Below are 16,744 nucleotides of genomic sequence, written 5' to 3'. Positions count from 1 at the left end.
TACTGCCTCTGATCTGGAGGATTCATTCAACACACATGCTTTGTTTGTAAATGATGTTGTAATCGGCCTGTGTGTAGCTGGTGTGGAGGAGTCAGGCGCAGGACAGCAGATATGAGTAATTAACGTTCTTTACTCAAGAATACAAATATATACAACACAATAAACTAGCCCACAATAACAGACTGTATACATACAAACAATCACTCACAAAACCATGGGGGAACAGAGGGTTAAATTATGAACAAGTAATTGGGGGATTGAAACCAGGTGTGTAAAACAAAGACAAAACAAATGGAAAATGAAAAGTGGATCGCCGATGGCTAGAAGGCCGGTGATGTCGACCGCCGACGCCGCCCGAACAAGGAGAGGGACCGACTTTGGTAGAAGTCGTGACAGATGTCTGAGTGTCAGAGCATGCCCCTGGCTATCCGTGAATAAAAAAACAAGAAAATGGTGCTGTCTGGTTTGCTTAATATAAGGAATTTAATATGCTTTATACTTTTACTTTTGATACTTAAGTACATTTAAGCAATTACATTTACTTTTGATACTTTAAAATATTTAAAACCAAATACTTTTATACTTTTACTCAAGTAATATTTTACTGGGTGACTTTCAATTTTATTTGAGTCATTTTCTATTAACATATCTTTACTTTTTTTCAAGTATGATAAGTGGGTACTTTTTCCACCACTGCACACAGTCCTCCATCTAAAAAAACATCTGAATTTTAAGTGAAAGCTTCCCGTAATCTATTTTGACAGATGTGATGTTGAGACTTCAGACTCATCCCAGGAGGTGTTATAGTTCGCTAGGTAGTCTGCTAAAAGCTCATTATAACTCTGAACACAGACGAGCCGCTTAGAACCGCTGGGACGCCTGGTAAAACAAAGAGACATGAAGAGACAGAGTGGTAGCAGGAGTAGTGGCTCTACATCCTGATGAGCAGATTTAGCCTCATGTATTCCAGGCAGTCTCTCCTCTTTATTACTCATGTCCTATATGCTAAACTCTTAAAAGTAAAGGTGCCTGGAAGAACCTTGTGTGTTGCCACACTGGCAGAACCTTTCCAGTTCAAAAAGAAACCCCTCTGAAAATGGTATTTGAGGAATCCCTGTGTAAAGGTTAATTTCGGAACCTTTTTTGTGATTGGAGGGGCTCAATATATTGTCAAGACGGCAGCCTATCAGATTGGAGGTGTGGCTTATTAGAGACATGGTTTACAGATAGTTATTTTTGGCCAACTGTTAGTGTAAATGTAACTCCTGTTCATCATGTTAAGTTTGTTCACTTCACATATAACCTACATAATAATAATAATAATACTGCTGATTACATAGATAGTACATACATAGTAATAAAGTGGTAACTAAACCAACTTTGGGATTTACATAGGCTCTTGAGGAACTTATACAACTCAGTCAGCCTCATTGAAGTTACAAAGCTGTCAGTGTTCAACTTAAAAAGGATATGGCAGACATACGCCCCCTTTGGAGAGATTGGGTACCCCTAGTAAACTGGAAAAAAAATCTGTCAAAAATTGCTAATATATGCAAATAAAAATTATTATTGGATAGAAAACACTCTAAAGATTCTAAAACCGTTGGAATTATGTCTGTAAGTATAGCAGAACTCACAGGGCAGGCATTCTTCCAAACTAGTTTTTGTGGCGATGAAAGTTGGAGCAACTTTGACGTCATGGCCCCCACCCTTCCCAACCAGTTATGATTCTGGGGACACTTTCTATCTCTTCCGCTAGATGTCCTCTTTCAGTAGAGCTTTGAATCGTTCAAATCGCGCGAGAATTGACCCTATGGGAGTGAAATTAGTGCGTGCCACGAGAGAATAGGCTGTGCGTATGGGCGCGAATTGGTCCCAGCCATTCCTTTGTTCCAGCACTCAGGAGAAGGGCAGACGATGGCCGATTGAATTGAAGTTTGTTTTGCGTGTCTAAAACATCATAAAGCTTGCTTCTGCACTTAGTTTGACCTGTTTAGTCGACATATAATATGTAATTTTGAAGTTTTGATGCGCAACTTTTCCGGACCAGAGGACGTTTTGGGTGCATTTCAGCTGATGTTATTAGCAGTAGCTAATACAAAGACGCAAGACTTGAAACCAAACGATGTATTGGGTAAGTATGAAGCCTTCCAGAACATTCTGAACGAAGACCATCGAAGGTAAGGGAATATTTATGCTTAAATCTGTGTTTCTGTTGACTCCAACATTACGTAGAAATGTAGCTTGGAACTGAGCGCTGTCTCAGCATATGGAATAGTGTGCGATTTCTGTAACGTTAAAAATAAATCTAACACAGCGGTTGCATAAAGAAGCAGTGTATCTTTCTAACTATATGTAGAACATGTATATTTAGTCAAAGTTTATGATGTCTATTTCCGTTATCTTGCCGCGCTACATAGATTTCCTGCGGGCATTTTTGAGTAATTTCTGAACGTGAACTCACTGTAAATGGACATTTATGGATATAAATGGCATATTATTGAAAAAAAAAAATATGTACTGTGTAACATGTCATATTACTGTCATCTGATGAAGATTTTCAAAAGGTTAGTGAGCGATTTATTTTTTAATCCTGCGTTTGTTGATTGCATGTTTTGGCTATTCAAATGAGCTGTGTCTGGTGGTGGTTTTACATATATATGTGCTATGTTTTTGCCGTAAAACATTTTAGAAATCTGACTTGCTGGCTAGATGAACAAGGTGTTTATCTTTCATTTGAGCTATTGGACTTGTTAATGTGTGGAGGTTAAATATTTTTAAGAATATTTTTGCGTTCCATGCGCCACCGTTTCAGCTGAACGTGGGAGGGTTGATTCCCAATTGGGAACCAGTATCGTAGACAGGTTAACATGTAATGACAATACAACAGAACAGATGAAAATGGCGCCGATTAGATAGGGCAGCTGTGCTTCTAGCTCGTAGGCAACTTTGCAGTATTTCGTTTTTTATGTGTTACTTCTCACATTGTTAGCCCAGATTTTTTTTGGTGATATTACATATCACAAATGATTGTAACATACTGTTTCACGGAAATATGGCTCTCTCGGGATATACTGTCTGAGTCCGTACAGCCAGTCGGGTTCTCAGTTCATCTCACAGACAGGAAAAAATATCTCTCCGGGAAGAAGGGCAGTGGTGTATATTTCATGATTAACTACTCATGGTGTGATTGTGATAACATACATGAACTCATGTCCTTTGTTCACCCGGCCGAGAATACCTCACAATCAAATGCCAAATGACCTCCCAAGAGAATTATCTTTGGTTATAGTCACAGCCGTGTATATTCCCCCTCAAGCCGATACCACGACAACCCTCAAAGAACTTCACTGGACTTTTTGCAAACTGGAAACCACATATCCTGAGGCCACATTTATTGTAGCTGGTGATTTTAACAAAGGACATTTGAGGAAAACGCAACCAAAGTTCTATCAACTGTTCTATCTATTGATTGTAGTACTCAACCCTACTACTCCAACTTCCGGGATGACGACAAGGCCCTCCCCCACCCTCCCTTCTGCAAATATGATCACGACCCCATTTTGCTCCTCCTTTCCTATAGGCAGAAACTCAAACAGGAGGTACCCATGCTAAGGACTATTCAACGCTGGTCTGACCAATCGGAATCCATGCTTCAAGATTGTTTTGATCACACGGACCGGGATATGTTCCGGGTAGCCTCTGACAATAACATTGACGAATACACTGATACCGTGACTGAATTTATCAGGAAGATGTTGTACCCACTGTGACTATTAAAACCTACACTAACCAGCAACCGTGGATAGATGGCAGCATTCGCGCCAAACTGAAAGTGCGAACTACCGCATTTAACCATGGCAAGGTGAATGGGAATATGCCCGAATACAAACAGTGTAGTTATTCCCTCCGTAAGGCAATCAAACAGTCAAAACATCAGGATAGAGACAAAGTGGAGTCGCAATTCAATGGCTCAAACACAAGACGTGTGTGGCAGGGTCTATAGACAATCACGGACTACAATGGGAAAACCAGCCACCAGCCAAAACACCGACATCTTGCTAAACTGCTTCAGTGCCACTGACGTTGCCCACTACCAAAGACTGTGGGCTCTCCCTCTATGTGGCCGTCGTGAGTAAGACAGTTAGGCATGTTAACCCTCACAAGGCTGCGGGCCAGACGGCATCCATAGCCGTGTCCTCAGAGCATGCGCAGACCAGCTGGCTGGAATATTTACGGATATATTCAATCTCTCCCTACCCCAGTCTGCTGTCCCCACATGCTTCAAGATGTCTACCATTGTTCCTGTACCCAAGAAAGCAAAGGCTACTGAACTAAATTACTATTTATCCGTAGCACTCACCTCTGTCATCATGAAGTGCCTTGATAGACTGATCAAGGATCATATCACTTCTACTTTACCTGACACCCTAGACCCACTTCAATTTGTTTACCGCCCCAATAGATCCACAGACGATGCAATCGCCATCGCAGTGCACACTGCCCTTTCCCATCTGGACAAGAGGAATACCTATATAAGAATGCTGTTCATTGACTACAGCTCAGAATTCAATACCATAGTACCCTCCAAGCTCATCATTAAGCTCGAGGCCCTGGGACTGAACCCTGCTTCCTGGGTATTTGGCTTCCTGATGGGCCATTCCCAGGTGGTGAAGGTAAGAAACAACACCTCCACTTCACTGATACTCAACACCGGGGCCCCATAGGTGTAAGTACTCAGCCTTCTCCTGTACTCCCTGTTCCCATGACTGCGTGGCCACGCACGCCTCCAGCTCAATCATCAAGTTTGCAGACGACACAACAGTAGTAGGCCTGATTACCAACAATGATGAGACAGCCTAAAGGGAGGAGGTGAGGGCCATGGGAGTGTGGTGCCAGGAAAATAACCTCTCACTCAACATCAACAAAATAAAGGAGCTGATCGTGGACTTCAGGAAACAGCCGAGGGAGCACCACTCTATCCACAGTGACGGGACCGCAGTGGAGAAGGTGGAAAGCTTCAAGTTCCTCGACATACACATCACTGACAAACTGAAATGGTCCACCCACACAGACAGTGTGGTGAAGAAGACTCAATAGCGCCTCTTCAACCGCAGGAGGCTGAAGAAATTTGGCTTGGCACCTAAAACCCTCATAAACATTTACAGAGGCACAACTGTCGGGCTGTATCACCGCCTGGTACGGCAACTGTAACGCACCATAAATACAAGTAGTGATGAAGTCAATCTCACCTCCACTTTGAGCCAGGATTAATTGACATGCATATTATTAATGTTAGCTCTCTAAGTACATCCAAGGGCCAGCTGTGCTGCCAGGTTCTGAGCCAATTGCAATTTTTTAAGTCCCTTTTTGTGGCACCAGACCACACGACTGAACAGTAGTCCAGGTACGACGAAACTAGGGCCTGTAGGACCTGCCTTGTTGATAGTGTTGTTAAGAGGGTAGAGCAGAGCTTTATTCTGGACAGACTTTTCCCGATCTTAGCTACTGTTGTATCAATATGTTTGGACCAAGACAGTTTATAATCCAGGGTTACTCCAAGCAGTTTCATCACCTCAACTTGCTCAATTTCCACATTATTTATTACAAGATTTAGTTGAGGTTTAAGATTTAGTGAATGATGTGTCCCAAATACAATGCTTTTAGTTTTAGAAATATTTCAGACTAACTTATTCCTTGCCACCCACTCTGAAACTAACCGCGGCTCTTTTTTAAGTGTTGCAGTCATTTCAGTCGCTGTAGTAACTGACGTGTATAGTGTTGAGTCATCCGAATACATAGACATACTGGCTTTACTCACAGCCAGTGGCATGTTGTTAGTAAAGACCAGGGCCCAGACAGCTGCCCTGGCGAATTTCTGATTCTACCTGGATTACGTTGGAGAGGCTTCCATTAAAGAACATCCTCTGTGTTCTGTTAGACAGGTAACTCTTTATCCACTATATACCAGGGGGTGTAAACCCGTAACACATACGTTTTTCCAGCAGAAGACTATGATCGACAATGTCAAAAGCCGCACTGAAGTCTAAAACACTTCCCACAATCTTTTTATCATAAATTTCTCTCAACCAATCATCAGTCATTTGTGTAAGTGCTGTGCTTGTTGAATTTCCTTCCCTATAAATGTGTTGAAAGTCTATTTGTTTACTGTAAAATAGCACCGTATCTGGTCAAACACAGATTTTTACAACATTTTACTAAGGGTTGGTAACAGTCTGATTGGTCGGCTATTTGAGCCAGTAAAGGGGGCTTTACTATTCTTAGGTAGCAGAATTACTTTTGCTTCCCTCCAGGCCTGGGGGCACACTATTTATAGTCGGCTTAAATTGAAAATATGGCAAATAGGAGTGGCAATATCGTCTGCTATTATCATCAGTAATTCTCCATCCAAGTTGTCAGATCCCGGGGGCTTGTCATTGCTGATAGACAACAATATTTTTTCACCTCTTCCATACTCACTTTACGGAATTCAAAATTACAATGCTTGTATTTCAACATTTTGTCAGATATGCTTGGATGTGTAGAGTCAGCATTTGTTGCTGGCATGTCATCCCTAAGTTTGATAACCTTGCCAATGAAAAAATCATTAAAGTAGTTGGCAATAGCAGTCGGTTTTGTGATGAATGAGCCATCTGATTCAATGAATGATGGAGCTGAGTTAGCCTTTTTTTTCCCAAAATGTCATTTAAGGTGCCGATGGATGCATCATCGTCATCATCATCATCATCATTACCACAATGCCTACATTCTAAAAGGGGGCCTCAGACAGGCACATTCTTACATTCTATGAGTGAGTAGAATGTAATAATGGCACCGGAGGGGATGTCTGCCGTTTTACGGGCTCCTAACCAACTGTGCTATTTTGTTTGTTTTTTCACATTGTTTGTAACTCATTTTGTACATAATGTTGCTGCTACCGTCTCTTATGACCGAAACGAGCTTCTGGACATCAGAACAGCGATTACTCACCTCGAACTGGACAAAGATTTTTCTTTAATGAGTCTGACGCGAAGGATATACTGCTTTCCAAGAAAAGGCACAAATCCCCGTCATCCACGTGAAGAAAAGAAACGTAGAAAAAGGGGGAGGGAGGGGTGCCTTGTGAGTATTCGTAGGCGAGTGAGTAAACCTCCACCACCATCCGTACTATTGACCAACGTGCAATTATTGTAAAATAAACTGGACAATCTATGATTAAGACTATCCTACCAAGGGAACATTAAAAACTGTAATATCTTATGTTTTACCGAGACGTGGCTGAACGACGACATGGACAATATAGACCCCACGCATTGACTCAGTACCAGTACCTCTTTTATACAGGTTTGTTATTGTTATGTCATTTTCTTATGTTACTTTTTTTTTAAAGTTTTACTTTAGTTTTCTTAACTCTATTTCTTGAACTGCATTGTTGGTTAAGGGCTTGTAAGCAATTTCACAGTAAGGTCTACTACACCTGTTGTTTTCGGCGCATGTGACAAATAACATTTGATTTGATTTGAGTAGAGATTTTTGCCAAAACAATCCAGTTTTCATCCTGCTTATCCTGCTCCCTTTATCCTTGAATGCAGGATGTTGCATGATAACCATGTTCAGAAAAAGGGCTGTTGGGGGTGGTGGAGGATCGGCTAAGGTTTCAAAACCTAAGAAGTGGTTATATATGATTAGAAAATGAATGAATAAAAGTAAACAAATAAAGATAAAATATTTCCATACGATATGATGCAGGAAACCGCAGAGAATGTGAGTCTCTATAAAAGATGAATCATTAGTCTGTGTGTAATACTGCGTAATACTACTACATAAAACTACATAATATGGTGTCACACTGCAGGAAAGTACGTAATACTAATAAATACTTCACAAAACTGCATGCAGCATTGCATATAAATACAGAGCACTCTGTCATACTGTGTAACACTGCACTACCTAGGCAGCACTACATTGGCTTCAGACCAGCAGATCAGTCGTGGTACATATGAAACGACAGCTTCTCTCTCTAAATAGTAATGATGTGTGACACTGCACTTCAAGTTTTATTGGTGTTAGTTTAAGTTGATTTGTGTTTATTTGTCCTTATCAATGATAATTTCTCCTTACTGCATAACTCTGTTTTATAAGGACTGACGTAACTCACATGGCACAAGACAGAGTTCTTTGTTCTCTGTTTAGACGCTTTCAGAGTTTTAGTGCAGCAAATCCTCCAGCACTGTCGTGTTTGTTGGGTTACCAGTGGTCCAAAGGTTGCTTAATTAACTTTCTTGGCATGTAAACAGTGCACAGGTGTTCTCCTGTCTTTTGTATGCTTTGTAATTACCCTGCACCTGAAATGAGGTAAATATACCCTGAAAAAAACAACCAGGATGTATCTCATCCACTCTTTGATGGGGAGGGCTCCCACGTCTCTTCTGCCTGGCCTGCGCTGATTACTCACAATGCACTTTGATGTAGATCAGGCAATAATGTAATTTTTCGGCAGTGCCGGATCTCCTGCTGTGCGAATTTGATTGAATTCCGGCAAAATGGAATCCAAAAAAGCTGTATTTCCGCAACAGTTGGGTGAAGGAGGTTTAGTGTCAATATCTAAGGCCATAAAATGTCATTATAGAGACTTATCTATGCCTCTGCAGCTGAGATCCCTCCGTATTGCAATAATCTGGTTGTAGCAAACAGAGATTATCACTGCAGTGTCTGGCTGTGTGTGTGTGTGTGTGTGTGTGTGTGTGTGTGTGTGTGTGTGTGTGTGTGTGTGTGTGTGTGTGTGTGTGTGACGTGTAGAATGGACAGGGAATAAATTGTACAGTTGTAAAGAGCAGAGTGTGAGGGAGTGGAGAGTATGGAGTGATGAAGTGAGACATTTTCTAATTGGTGGGAAAAAAAGACAGTCAGAGACCGACAGTTCATGAGTTATAAATAGATAAACTCAGCAAAAAAAGAAAACGTCCCTTTTTCAGGACCCTGTCTTTCAAAGATGATTTGTAGAAATCCAAATAACTTCACAGACCTTTATTGTAAAGGGTTTAAACACTGTTTCCCATGCTTGTTCAATGAACCATAAACAATTAATGAACATGCACCTGTGGAGGGAGAGAAAAGAGAAGGGGAGAGAAAAGAGGGGGAGAGAAGAGAGGGGGAGAGGAGAGAGGGGGAGAGAAAAGAGAGGGGGAGAGAAAAGAGAGAAGAGAGGGGGAGAGAAAAGAGGGGGAGAGAAAAGAGAGGGGGAGAGAAAAGAGAGAAAAGAGGGGGAGAGAAAAGAGATGGGGAGAGAAAGGAGAGGGAGAGAGAAAAGAGAGGGGGAGAGAAAAGAGGGGGAGAGAAAAGAGAGGGGGAGAGAAAAGAGAGAAGAGAGGGGGAGAGAAAAGAGGGGGAGAGAAAAGAGAGGGGGAGAGAAAAGAGAGAAAAGAGGGGGAGAGAAAAGAGAGTGGGAGAGAAAAGAGAGAAGAGAGAGGGAGAGAAAAGAGGGGGAGAGAAAAGAGAGGGAGAGAGAAAAGAGAGGGGGAGAGAAAAGAGAGGGGGAGAGATGAGAGGGAGAGAACAGAGGATAGTGTGACCCAGTCAAGCTTCCTGCCATCCAGGACCTCTACACCAGGCGGTGTCCGAGGAAGGCCCTAAAAATTGTCAAAGATTCCAGCCACCCTAGTCATAGCCTGTTCTCTCTGCTACCTCACGGCAAGCGGCAACCGACAAATCTAGCGCCAAATCTAGGTCCAAGAGGCTTCTAAACAGCTTCTATCCCCAAGCCATAAGACTCCTGAACATCTAATCAAATGGCTACCCAGACTATTTGCATTACCCCCCCCTTACACCACTGCTACTCTCTGTTGTCATCTATGCATAGTTACTTTAATAACTCTACCTACGCGTACATATTATCTGAACTAACCGTTGCCCCTGCACATTGACTCTGTATGGGTATCTCCCTGTGTATAGTCTCGTTATTGTTATTTTACTGCTGCTCTTTAAATACTTGTTCCTTTTATTTCTTATTCTTACTCATCTTTTTTTAACTGCATTGTTGGTTAGGGGCTCGTAAGTAAGCACTGTTTCACTGTTGTATTCGGCGCATGTGACGAATAACGTTTGATTTGATTTGAATTTGACTATAGATCATGTTCCGTGGCATGCTAAGAGTTTGAGCCGCTACTTTAACCAGTTCCCCCTGTGAGAATCCGTCAAACACAGACAGACATGTTACAGTAGTGAGAGTCGACAAGTCGAAAAAGCAGCCAGACCCAAAGATATGTTCACTGTGTTTAGAGAACTTCCAATCAGTCACCGTGGAAGTGAGAATAATGAGAAAGATGGATATAACAGAGAATATTCCTTATATAATGGTATTCTGGCAGAATGAGATATTCCCTGCCTGTTTGAGTTAGATAACGTGTATGTGTGTGTGTATGTGTAGTAGATATGCAAATCAATTTCATTGCAGCACAGATCATTTGCTGCTACACTGCCTTGAACAATTTTTCAATCTCACTTATGTACTTCTCTCTCCAATTTTGTGTTAAGGAATATCAGACACATATTTTTGGAACATTAGCGCAGAAGGAAGTCGAGGCCACAGAAACATGAAAAAATTCATCTGAGGCAGCAGGTATACACACTGGCCTGTGGAGAGCAGAGCAAGAACAAAGTACATGTGTATAATTATGTAAACAACTGCCTCCTAGAGAACTACATTCAACATGAGGAATTCAATGTATTTGCCCTACAGAAATGCCTTTCTACTTTAATTAGAATTTACTCTTCCACATAGTACCTCTCCCACTCCAATACAGTGCATTGAAATTGCTATTTTCTATGCTATGCTCCCAAACATAATTTTTCTCATTCAGACTTGTTCACTTCACAGCCATTTGTCACCTCCTACCAATGATCTCTTATTCAATGGCTGACTGGATAATAGTGTTCACATGTTTTGTACCTCCAAGTTGTCAAGGCTGGAGAGAAGGGAGCAAGGGCAGGAATGAAGGAAGAAAAAGCAGGAAGCAAGGAATCAAGTGTAGGAAATAAGAGAGTAAGGGAAGGAGTAAAGGAAGCAAGGGTAGGAATTAAGGTGAGAAAGGGCAACAATGAATGGAGCAAGGGAAGGACTGAAAGGATCAATGGAAGCACTGAAAGGAGCAAGGGAAGGTATGAAGGGAGCAAGGGAAGGACTGAAAGGAGCAAGGGAAGGTATGAAGGGAGCAAGGGAAGGACTGAAAGGAACAAGGGAAGGTATGAAGGGAGCAAGGACAGGAGAGAACTGGGAGTCCTCTGTTTGGAACCCAACCCAGCCCTTTGCCAGCAGAGAAAGAGACTGCAGTCTGATTGTTAGCTAATCAATATTCATAAAGCACTGCTGTCATGTTCGTTGGACTAAATGTCGGACCAAGGCGCAGCGGATGTTGAGTTCCACATTATTTATTAGAAAGTGAAACAAAGCAGACAAAAACAAATAAACAATAAACTAACAACGAACCGTGACTACAGAGATGCTACGTGCACTAACTCAAAACAATATCCCATAAAACACAGGTGGGAAAAACAGCTACTTAAATATGATCCCCAATTAGAGACAACGATTACCAGCTGCCTCTAATTGGGAATCATAAACAATCACCAACATAGAAAAACAAACATAGAACCCCAAATAGAAATAATAAACTAGACTAACCACCCAGTCACGCCTTGACCTACTCTACCATAGAAAATAAGGACTCTCTATGGTCAGGACGTGACAACTGCACACAGGAGGCTCCTCATAATCTACTGAAAGTGTTAAATTTAACACTGGTACAGTGCCTATACGGGTCCATACTTTTCAGTGTTAAATTAATACACTGCTTAGTGTAAATCCTTTAGTGCTGAGCTATTAGTGCTTATTGAGGTCTGTTCGGTTTCGGTTCGATGATTTTTTTAAATCACGTTTTTTATTTATTTTGGTTTTCGATCATTTTTTTATACATTAAATGTTTTTTTTTTTAAATAGAAATTCCAAAGCCCAAAATAATGAGAATTCAATTGCCAAAACATTCAACATATTCCATAGTCTCTGTCAGGTCCACATTGGTTACACATCAGTAGAAAAATAGGAAATTACTATGATATAATACAATATTTCAGTTGTCTATATTACTTACTTTTTTTGATGACATATTATTTGTCATTCCTAATTCCTTTTTTAAGTCATCATCTCATCTTTGCTCGGGCAGAAGCAGTCTGCCAGCCAGACCTAACGTAATCCATGTGTTCCTAATACTGTACTGTCTTTAGTCAACCTATTTAGCTAGCCTGCCTAAGTAGCCTATGCTGCACAGCTGTCTGACAAAATAATTTTAGCAGTTCTTCAAAGTAGATGAGGTATACTTTCATGAACTGTCTCTGTCCCTTGTTGTTGTGTTGTGTAGCTTCCTCTCTCATGCGGTCTTTGCGGTATGTCTGTATCTAACCTAACATAGCTGACGTAAAACTGTATCTGTCCAGAGATCTGTATATAATAATATGACATTGATTTTGTCTGATAAACCTGAGTCAATGGAAACCTGCCTTCTGACTGTCCATTAAAGCTGATATAGCGGATATAAATCTGTGTAAATCTGTTAAAAAACGTTTTACTTTTTTAAATGTACATTCCCTTCAATATATTACAGGGAAGGTCCGTAAAAAGAAGGGAGAAAAAAAAGTTATAACAGATATATGTGACCGACTGGCTCAAATCGGTCTCATGTAGCAAAATTTAAAATAGTGTTTTTTACATTGAATAAAAGTAGAGACACAGAGCTACAAAATGTTATATCATACACTGCATTTTTGAGGAACAATGGGAAAGTAATTCTGCTTTGAAAGTTGATAAACTTGTAAACTCACTTTTGAGAAAATGGCCTTTGAATGTTTTGGTACCTACTGGAGAGCTCTCCTTTGTCTTGGCCCATTCAGCATTGTTCACACCCTCTTAAGCCAGCCCCACCCATCTCTTTAAGGATTCACATGTGAGGTCATGTGTTAAACAGTGAGTGTAGTAAAGATTAAGACTAAAAGTGGTAAAAGTAGTAGCCTAGAATAAGGAAAAATTCCAGGTAAACTGAAAGTGTCCAGATAAAAATATTTTTATAAATATTAGAATATTAAATATTAGATGGGTGTAAGGAGAGAGTCATTTGAATAGAGGCACTGCAGATAGTGCTGATGACTGGTCCGTCCGAACCACACATGAACAAGGGAATCTATATTCGGAGAGCCTGTTTCTGTCCTACCTTTGACTTTGGTGCAAGGCATGTGATGTCCATAACCTCTTCGTCGCAACACTCCCTGATCTTCTCAAAATAATATGTTTATACAGATATAAGTTCCATAAAATAATGGATATTGTACCAATACATTTTTGCCGGAACGTTTCCCTTTTGTTTTCTTTTTACAGTGCAGGTGTGTGTGTGCACGCACATGTGTTTATGCCAGAAACCGACTAGGTCTCAGTCACAGGTCAGAATTAGACATTCATCCATGTTTCTCAAATGTCAAGTCTCGAAGTTGTTCCAAACGTCAAAGTGTTTATGGTTAAGTTTATGTATTAATTCCACATTTTTTTTACTACCAATTTGCATGTTCGAATACAGCGAAAGAAAGTTGTTTTTGAGATTTTTGTTTTAAGCCTATCCCAAACCTTAACCATTCAGAGTTAATAACTAAATGGAAACACTTTGATATTGAGGAACATCTAATTCCGATATGAACCTGTGAGTTGGTTTCTAGCAGCAGCTTGCTTACACACACAACTTTCTATCGCTGGACTTGAACATGCAACCTTCAGCACCAGAGACAAATGCCAATGCCTATCTGCCAACCCCAACACCCTAACAAAACCCAAACCTATTTGAAGGTAACAGTGCTCACTGTTGCCCCTAATGGCCGGTTTCCAAGTCACCTCCCGACATCCTCAGACATGGATTGAATTCGAATACTGACTTGTATCATACATGGGTGACCTGGTTGCCAGAAACAGCATGAGCCGTCAGTCACAATGTCTGGGCCAATCAGATCTCAGAAATCACCCTTACACTGGCTTAGACACAACACAACACAATATCCTCTCAACCATCCTTGACCACTAACACCCCCTCCTCCTCTTTAGAGTTACTCTACAATAACTCTAAAGTCTTAAGTGCTTGTCAGAGCTCTAACTATAGTCCACAAGGAACTTTTGTGTTGTTGTGATCGCTGGGACAATAGGCCTACTGAGGACAGTAACCTTTACTCTGCTGAATGAGAATAATAAAAATATATATATTAAAATGTTTGTTAATATGTATATATAAATCCAATCAATTAGGCCTCTTCTTCTTCTTATCTTTAGTGTAAAGCCTTTGCCTTCTATGTTCGTATTACACATGGTATACAGTGCGTTATGCCATTGTATGCTATGGCTTTGTGTTCACTACACAGTACTGCTCTGCGTTAGTGCGTTTCAAACCACTACACCCACGTCTCACCGTCAGAAACAACTTGTATCTTAGTGGGGTACCGTTACTATTACACACATTACGCATATTGACATCGATGCAGAGCCAAACTCTCCCGAAATAAAACTCGAAATGCTCCGTTGAGACATTGTGACAAGTTAGGGACAAATTTAGGAAACAACATTTTGGTTAGCTATTAATTTATGTGAAAATAACTTATTTGAAGGCAATTAGAATAATTTTCTTAAAACTTAATTCGAGGATGAGCAGCTGCTACCCAGTGATTTAGTTGCCGGAGATATTCAAATTCTTACAGCGCGGTCAGTCAAATAAACTATGAATAGGGTAGGCTACACCATCCATGAAAGTTGTTTTACGACTATGAAATTACACTTGAACGATTTAACGAAGATACAAGTTTAAAGTTCCATTCATTGGATAAATCTACAATATACAGCAGCCCTACCGTATCACTCACAGCGCATGCAATGAGCCTTTATAGGCGAGAAGGCATCCGACCGACTCACCGAAGCAGGAGTTGATGAAACCGTACCACAAGCAGCCGTGGCGGCCCAGGAGCCACTTTCCCTTGATACTGGAGGTAAAACTCAGCGTGGTCCCGAACATGCACACCAGCATGTCGCTCACGCTGATGTTGAGCAGGAGCATGTTGACCGGGGTACGCAGCTTTTTGAACTTGCAGAAGAGGAGCAGTACCACGAAGTTGTTGAGGAAGCCGAAGGTCATGATCAAGCCCAGAAACACGGAGAGCACGATGAAGCCAGTCCTGGAGAGGGTCTCTTTCGGAGTGTCGCTCCATTCCCTGTCCAGTAAGCTGAACGGGTCGTCGCTCACGTTGTAGCTATAGTTGAGGTCAGCCAGATCATAAATCATCCTGGTTGCTGTTCACGAAGGCTAGTTTCATATTACTCTGGCTGGGGGGAAATTTGGCTAAATTGCGGCAGGCAGTGCGCACGGAGCTCACGCCATCATTACCTGGCCATGTCCCTCCCTATCTCGCCACCAGCGTCAGCGCTCCACAGGAATGTCCAGGCCTCCATTAAGGCCTACAAGTACAGCTGGTTGCTTAATCTACGCCGTTAATCACTGTGCAATATCACTCTTATTTTCCATTTGTTGAATATTCTTTTACGGTAAAAAAAAATATATTTCCAGTACTAGTGTAGTTTTGAGCAGCTTTTAGCATCAGTTGCGTTAAAAAGAGTAAACCTATTTTATATAACGTTGTTACAAGTGCAAACTCACAAAATACGTGATGATATTCTGTCCCACACGTCTAGTGAAGGTTGGAGGATATGATATATCAACTGCGTGGCAATGTCGCAAGGCAATCCCAGCGTGCGCAGCGAGGCTGGTCCAGGGTGTCCATCGCGGTTACGCGCAGTCTTTGGAGTTCATTCACAAGTCTCGAATGGTGCTTAACGTGTCGTGCACACTTTACCCACTTGCTAGGACATTTAAAAAATACATTATTATTGATTATTGCTCATCATATTATTGCATACCCACATACACTAAGAGTGCAATCGTGTATATATTATCTATTTTGCCTAGAGTATTATGTTTTGTTCAAGAGAGTATATAATGGAATTGTTTTGCTTCAATGGTCAGGCGACTCTAAAATGTGCCTGCCTTTGTGATCTAAATCCAAGCGTCAGTTATTGTGTACGGTGCTCCTTTGCTACTGTTGAATTTAATGATCAGTCACTGCGCGCGAGCCTGGGAGTCCTCTGTTCCTTGGGCTAGTTCGGTGCAGCTTATTATAGCCAGATCTGTGTGTGTGTGTGTGTGTGTGTGTGTGTGTGTGTGTGTGTGTGTGTGAGAGAGAGAGAGAGACTGAGAGAGAGTGGTTAGTTCAAGAAACAAACCCAGTTTGCGCACTCTCATTTGCTATATTTGTAAGTCTGAGCGTGGCTTTTACATTTTGAATTCTGTGTTCGGATGCACTTCCGGACATGCAACGAATTTATTTATTTTAATAAAAACCCTCCATTCCATTATTCCTTTGTTTTTCATTGTGTTACATTCTACAGTAGGTTTTTAATAAAATTATTGTAATTCTGAAGGAAAGGGAATGTTCCTCATTAACATAATGAAGGGGTACACGCAATGCCGTCAGGGGTAGCCAAATAAAAATGTGATTGACATTAAAAATATATATATATTTGTAAACATTGTTTTTCTTCACATTTTCAAACAGGCCATTTATATTTTCCTACTGGGTATTACATTTGGTGTCAAATACAGGTAGCCTAGTCAAA

General features: G+C 41.1%; 1 protein-coding gene across 1 annotated transcript in view; it reads right to left on the bottom strand.

The window, feature by feature from the left end:
• Positions 1-16,220, bottom strand: part of LOC110501324 (parapinopsin) — a 39,514-nt gene extending 23,294 nt beyond the window's left edge. The window contains exon 1 of the mRNA XM_021578803.3: positions 14,990-16,220. Within this exon, the coding sequence (XP_021434478.1) occupies positions 14,990-15,356 (367 nt within the window). The 5' untranslated portion in view covers positions 15,357-16,220. The remainder of the gene's footprint in view (positions 1-14,989) is intronic.
• Positions 16,221-16,744: the final 524 nt, after the last annotated feature.

This window comes from Oncorhynchus mykiss, chromosome 22 (assembly GCF_057628025.1).
Source record: "Oncorhynchus mykiss isolate SJ-2025 chromosome 22, ASM5762802v1, whole genome shotgun sequence".
Lineage (NCBI taxonomy): Eukaryota > Metazoa > Chordata > Actinopteri > Salmoniformes > Salmonidae > Oncorhynchus > Oncorhynchus mykiss.
Note: the sequence above shows the minus strand (reverse complement) of the source record. Positions and strands in the feature narration are given on the sequence as shown.